The sequence below is a fragment of the Oryza sativa genome, chromosome 8, assembly GCF_034140825.1.
Source record: "Oryza sativa Japonica Group chromosome 8, ASM3414082v1".
Taxonomy (NCBI): domain Eukaryota; kingdom Viridiplantae; phylum Streptophyta; class Magnoliopsida; order Poales; family Poaceae; genus Oryza; species Oryza sativa.
In genome coordinates, this window is record NC_089042.1 from 15,629,675 (window position 1) to 15,636,809 (window position 7,135).

A 7,135-nucleotide genomic window follows, 5' to 3' on the forward strand; every position below is an offset into this window, starting at 1 on the left:
TTGTATACTCCCTCCGTTACATAAAAAACGAATCTAAAACCATATGTGACATATTCTAATACTATAAATCTGGATATATGTATGTCCAGATTTGTAGTCCTACGATGTGTTACATCCGGTACTAGGTTGGTTTCTTTGGATGAAGGGAGTATGTGAGTATTTTTCATAACAAATTTATAAATATCATTTTTTACATACTAAATATTAATGTTTTATTCTTTTCATGTATTAATGATGCATGCCATTTGTTTGCGGAAGGAAATGGTATTATACTTGATGGTTTGCAACTTCATATGTTTCCTTCACCAGACAACTCTTTGCATACATATATAGTATACCATAAGGAACATTTATGTTTATTTTACCAACATGTCAAGTAAAGTAGGTGATAATATCTTCGAGCTGTTTTCTAACATCTCTTTTCTTACCTATTTATTCACTGTCTATTTCTACTGATTATGTTTTAGTTTCTATAATGGGAACTAATGGCCAAATTCTCTCATCACTTCCTACATTTTTTTCTTCGTGTGCCTTATTTCACTAAACAACTGCAAAATTTCTTTCCTAGTTAGCCTCCAACAAACTGCAATGGCAAACACTACCACGAGAAAAAACACATTGCTCGAGGACATATTGGTCATCCTCGACCAACGGTAACATCACATATTATATTACTAAAAGTCAAAAGATTATATTGCAAACATCTCTACAAGTAACGCTTGCATTAAATTGTATGGGTTTAAAGCAATGCTTCCTTTGCAAGAGAAACATATGGCTATTTCGGCATAAAAAAGAATTTCATCATCTATTTTCCAAACAAGTAAGAAAATAAAATTTTGGTCCTCCTAACTATTGCGATTAGTTTTAGTCCAACCCAGGATTATTTCACTACCACTATTCACCATTGTAAAAATCCTATCATATACTCATCCGTTCCGAAATATAAAGTGTTTCCTGTAAAAAAATATAAGTATTTCTAGATAGATTCTCTACCCGACATCTATTAGCTTTGAAATCATTAAAATGATGAAAACTATGAAACCCAAAAATCCTTATATTTTGAATAAAAAGGTAAAAATTACAATAATATGCCATTTTTTCAAAAAAAAAGTTAATGCAAAATGTCGAAAAATAACCAATGCAGAAAACCTATAAATTCTATGACGTGTAGGGTGAAAAGGAAAAAAAGAAGGGAAAAACTGAATCCCTCTGTCCCTCCCGTCTCCTTGCCTTGGCTATAAACCCCCGGAAACCACAAGGCAGAGAGAAGGTCCTTCCCTTCCCACAAGGGGAAAAAAGGGGAAAAAAAAAAGAAAAGAGAAGAAGAAATCCTCCGAAATGGCGGCGTCCGGCGAGGGGGCGTCGCTGGCGTCGGCGGCGGGAGGGGAGGACGGGCGGCGGCGGCGGGTGAGCTACTTCTACGAGCCGTCGATCGGGGACTACTACTACGGGCAGGGGCACCCGATGAAGCCCCATCGCATCCGCATGGCGCACTCGCTGGTGGTCCACTACGGCCTCCACCGCCTCCTCGAGCTCTCCCGCCCCTACCCGGCCTCCGACGCCGACATCCGCCGCTTCCACTCCGACGACTACGTCGCCTTCCTCGCCTCCGCCACCGGGAACCCCGCCCTGCTCGACGCCCGCGCCGTCAAGCGCTTCAACGTCGGCGAGGACTGCCCGGTCTTCGACGGCCTCTTCCCCTTCTGCCAGGCCTCCGCGGGGGGCAGCATCGGCGCCGCCGTCAAGCTCAACCGCGGCGACGCCGACATCACCGTCAACTGGGCGGGGGGCCTCCACCACGCCAAGAAGGGCGAGGCCTCCGGCTTCTGCTACGTCAACGACATCGTCCTCGCCATCCTCGAGCTCCTCAAGTTCCACAGGGTATGCCTTTGTTTTGTTGGGATGCTTGCCTTGGTTGTGTTGTGTACCTGTCCTGTGATCGGAGGAGGAGGAGGGGCATTACGATTTGGAGGTCGTTGTCTAAATTTAGATGCGAATTGGAATGGTTCCCGCTGATGGACGCGAATATTTGAGTGCATTGGGTTTGTGTTTCGGTTTAGTTTTTATTTTTTAGTGCGTGGTGAAGAAGATGCTAAGACTTGGGGAGGGATTTGGTGGTTTGACTTCCAACACTGCGAGGAGAAATTACTATTGTTCGGATGCCTGATTAGGTGATTGTAGAAATTTAAAGGGCTCTATCTCTTTCTGTGAGTGCATGCACGCGTTCATGCTCGTGTGTTTGTTTAATCTTGCAATAGGATTCCATATTTGCTTTCAGTGTTAATTGTTTGTTTTCATTGGATTTAGATATATGAATGATTTCTATGTTTTTACCTGGCCCGACATATTTGAGGAAGTTTGAAACAAATGGTGCATTTTGGGGATTTTGCTGAGTTTTTATGAGCGGAGGTTGCTTATGTTACTAGTGACATTATGGGCATGGTTATTGTCTTAATGTTGTCCAACATTTTATTTGTGAATGCTTAGATAGTTAGATTGATCAACATTAAATACAGCTGGTTGAGTTGTCTATAAAAATTTAAAAATGCTTTCAGAATATTATAACTTGGTTGGGATGTACAAAATATGTTCGAACACAAATCAGCTCAAGGCTGCATGTTAGAAGCCTTAACAACACCCAAAAAAACTGTGTGACCGAATAAAGTAGTTATCATCTTTTCTTTTATAAATCAGCTTTGCAGCCACATTCCTAGTGATTTTGCAGCTAAATTTTAACTAGTTTGTATATTTATTGAGTGTGTGATATTACTGTTCATATGGTTACTTTTTCTGTCAGTAAGTTGTTTATCTGATTTGATTATTAGGTATTGGCATTAGTTTTAACTGAAAAGAAGGTGACATAGATGTGATGTGAAATGGTTAATATGGCCAATCTTACTGGGATGTATCTTTAATGGTCCATTCATCCATTGTTAGCAAGAATATTTTTTTTCTGTGATGTGAACTAACATGTATATCCTAAATGGAATTTTTATATGCATGGATTGTTTTGGAATATGTGGTATTGCTGGTGATATAGTTGTGTTGGTTACTTTACTGCTAGACAACATTTTCTTTTTGATATGCATGCAGCATTAATCTTTGTGATTTGGACTTTTTGGAACCATCTGTTGATTGTTTTCTGACCATTTATCAGTAACTCAGTCCAGTATTACTTTCACAGATACTTCATCCAGTTTGTTGCTCATATGACTGGCTTTAATGTAATTATTCGCATCTATTTACAATAAATGTTGCTGCTGAAATATCATGATCTATATGTGTACCTTTCACTTGTAATTCATTTAGTACTACTCCCTCCATTTAAGGTTATATGATGTTTTGACTTTGGTCAAAGTCAAACTGTTTTAAGTTTGACTAAGTTTATAGAAAAATATAGTAATATTTATAATACTAAATTAGTTTCATCAAATCAATAATTGAATATATTTTCATAACAAGTTTGTCTTGGGTTGAAAATGTTACTACTTTTTTCTACAAACTTGGTCAAACTTAAAGCAGTTTGACTTTGACAAAGTCAAAACGTCTTATAACCTGAAACGGAGGGAGTAATTATTTACCATTCCTGGAGAACTGTTTTAGATACCGTACTTTCCAATATAATAAGTCCTGAACATATCTTTTAAATTTTTTAATCACCAGGCTTAATAAAATTTGGAAGGCATGTGTTGCAAACTTATTCAGCATCGTGATCCATGTTTCATCAAGCTTTAGTGTGTTGATTGTGGAATACATCAAGAATTTCATCTTGGCTTTCTAAACCACAACTGCACTTCTCTGATGCTATTGAATATTGCTGCTGCTACAACAGTCCTATGGCTACCTAATTTTTCTGATAGTTATCATTCTTCTTTTGTTGTAGCGTGTGCTATATGTAGACATTGATGTCCACCATGGAGATGGCGTGGAGGAAGCTTTCTTCACTACGAATCGAGTCATGACTTGTTCCTTTCACAAGTATGGGGACTTTTTCCCTGGTACTGGGCATATCACTGATGTTGGAGCAGGCGAAGGAAAACATTATGCTTTAAATGTGCCCCTGAGTGATGGCATTGATGATGATACCTTTCGTGATCTGTTCCAGTGCATCATCAAAAAGGTAATGGAGGTTTATCAGCCAGATGTAGTTGTTCTCCAGTGTGGAGCCGACTCTTTGGCTGGAGACAGGTTAGGTTGCTTCAACCTGTCTGTGAAAGGTCATGCAGACTGCCTCCGTTACCTTAGGTCATTCAATATTCCTATGATGGTTTTGGGAGGTGGGGGTTACACCATCAGAAATGTTGCTCGCTGCTGGTGCTATGAGGTCTTACTTTTATCTCTTATTTCATGTACAACTGATTGAAGTTGTTGGTTTCATGCTGAACAGTTCTGATGGAATATGGTTGTTGCAATAGACTGCAGTTGCTGTTGGAGTTGAACCTGATAACAAGTTACCTTATAATGACTACTATGAGTACTTTGGTCCTGATTATAATCTCCATATTCAACCCAGAAGTGTGGAGAACCTGAATTCGACTAAAGACCTGGAGAACATAAAGTAAGTGGACTGTTTCTATCAATATGCTGAATCATCTTTTTTTTTTCTCCCATAAGTTGGCCCATCAGCTTCTGTGTAGGGTGCCTCAAGCGATGTTTTTTAGTAGTTTTCTCAGCATGTCATTTATAATGGTGTTTCCATATTCACTATCTATACTGTTCAGCATATCACCATTGCTATAAAATGTTGGAATGTCTCTGAAACTTCACACCTTCAATTAATGTTTCATTTTTTACCCTGTATGAATTTGTGACTGTATCTTTTTGAAGTGTGTTCCCATATTCTGTAATTTTCAAATGTAGATCATGTGAAAACCACTTTCATCGCTCCTTGCACTTTGTTGCTAGGGTCCATTTTCTCACTGCTTCTTGTGTTCATTTCCTTTCTGTAGTGGTTAATGTATTTTTGTCATTTGACTGATCTGCAGGAGCATGATATTGGATCATCTCTCAAAAATTGAGCATGTTCCGAGCACTCAGTTCCATGACAGACCATCAGATCCTGAAGCTCCAGAGCAGGTTACTCTCTTGGCATAATTTTGTATTATTCTGTTAATTCGTTTTCTTGCTTTGTTGTGCAAATTTGAGAATGTGCTCTTGTAGGAAGAGGAGGACATGGACAAGAGACCACCTCAGCGCAGTAGGTTATGGAGTGGAGGAGCTTATGAATCTGATACAGAGGATCCTGACAACATGAAAACTGAGACCAATGACTTATCTGCCAGCTCTGTCATGAAGGTTTGAACTTATGCTTATGAGAATCTTTCTTCCATCCTATAGTGTACTTTGTTCTTGAGAATTTCTAGTTGATGCCGTAATAGTGATGAATATTCTCTGTTATTGACGTTAAATTTTAACCATCTAACTAATGAATTAAGTTTAGATTGACAAAGTGAGCACTCAAGCATATACTCTCCATTCCAAAATATAAGGCACTATCATCCTTAACCCAAAGACCAAGAAACAATTATTTTCATCTCTTCGTTTGGATCACTCTAATAAATACAATTCATGCACCTAATAAGATTAGAGATCTTGAGGATAAAGGATTTAAAAAACAATAATTTAGTTGAGAAGAGGTGCTAGTTAATTATTTGCATGCATGCACGCCTTGTATTATGAAATATCTGAAAAAAAAATGGTTGTGCCTAATATTTTGGAATAGAGGGAGTATATAGCAATAACAAATAAAATAGCTTGCAGCTTGTTATGGCAAAACTCCGTATGTTGCTAGCGCTATTTTTGGAAGATCATAGTGCCTAAAGTTCAGTGTTATTCGTGCAGGATGAATCGAATGATGATTCCTAGAAGAGATCCTGCGATTCTGGTTCTCAGCACTCCTGATTTGTACGTGCATGCTGAAGAACAAGGAAAGTATCTGAAGATGTCTGATATCTGCGCCTGACCATTTTGCAAAACAATGAATGCTTTTTTGGGTGCTTCTAACTTTCAAGCATGTCGGTAATTCTGGTTAGTCGGCGGCACATCCTCAAATGGTTTGTGCCAGAGGAGTGTATGCTAGAATGATTCTTGCGCTGATATGGATTTATAGTTCTTTTATGTTCATACTTCTCCGATGTGTTGAACTCATACCGCAGATCCGCAATCAGTTCCCCCTAGCCTGTCCAAACTTATTTTTTGTGGCATTTGAAATCCATCTGAACCGCATTGTCATTCATATTTTGATTAAAGAATGCCTGAAGGGAAAATTAGTTCAAGTGAATTCCCAGCATAGCTGCTGCGGCTGCTTCTTTTTTTTTCTTTATTTTTTGAAATGAAACTGCTATTATAGTTGTCGTTGGAAGGCGTGTTGAACTGTTGATTGTCCATTGTTGGTCGTTGGAAGGCGTTGTCCGTTGTCGTTGAAAGGCGTGGTCATTCGGATCAGGTGTAGTTGGGGGCAACTTCATGCATTCCACTGCCCGCTGTGAGATCGAATCTAAGGACATTATTCATTCGATACTATAACAGCTACTGTAGGTCACTGTAGAAGCGTTGCTGTAGCTATAATCTGGTCCGTTCATCAAGAAAGCTGATGGATAATAATTCATGTTGTAGCTTAACTTGCAGTGGACTGTGTTGACGCAAAACGTGTCCTCTGCTAACACACACTGAACACCTTGTGTGTGATTTGCAACGGCACTAGAGATGTGCTGCCGCAAGGGATAGATGCTACCAAACAATCACCTGGAAGGAACCTTATCAAGATGAATTCATGTTGGTTTGTGTTAGGTTGTTTGGTATGGTAGTTAGGACATTCTCATAAAGATGAGAGACGATAAACAATGTACTACCACGGGGATACATGCTAGCAAACAATCATCCGGGAGGAATCTTGTCAAGAGACGATAAGCAATTATAGGATTGGAGGGTGAACATACAGAGGATAAAAGAAGAAAGATAGAAGTAGGGTAAGAAGATATATACATGTAGGCATAGTATATTGGTTTTGGTAATGGATTGTTTGTTGTTTTATTTGGTTGTTTGTTGTTTTATTTGGCCTTCGGCTGTTTATATTTATCAGAGAGATCATCTTGCATGAACAAAGCTTCTCAAAATATCTTATTAGGCTTAGAGA

At 39.0% G+C, this 7,135-nt stretch overlaps 1 protein-coding gene across 1 annotated transcript; it reads left to right on the plus strand.

The window, feature by feature from the left end:
- Positions 1 to 1,266: 1,266 nt before the first annotated feature.
- LOC4345332 (histone deacetylase 6) lies at positions 1,267 to 6,280 on the plus strand. Its single transcript, XM_015792602.3, has 6 exons — positions 1,267 to 1,881; positions 3,884 to 4,324; positions 4,416 to 4,558; positions 4,986 to 5,076; positions 5,161 to 5,295; positions 5,842 to 6,280. The coding sequence occupies exons 1-6, from the start codon at positions 1,339 to 1,341 to the stop codon at positions 5,863 to 5,865; spliced, it is 1,377 nt and encodes a 458-aa protein (XP_015648088.1). The 5' UTR covers positions 1,267 to 1,338; the 3' UTR covers positions 5,866 to 6,280.
- The last annotated feature ends 855 nt before the right edge of the window (positions 6,281 to 7,135 follow it).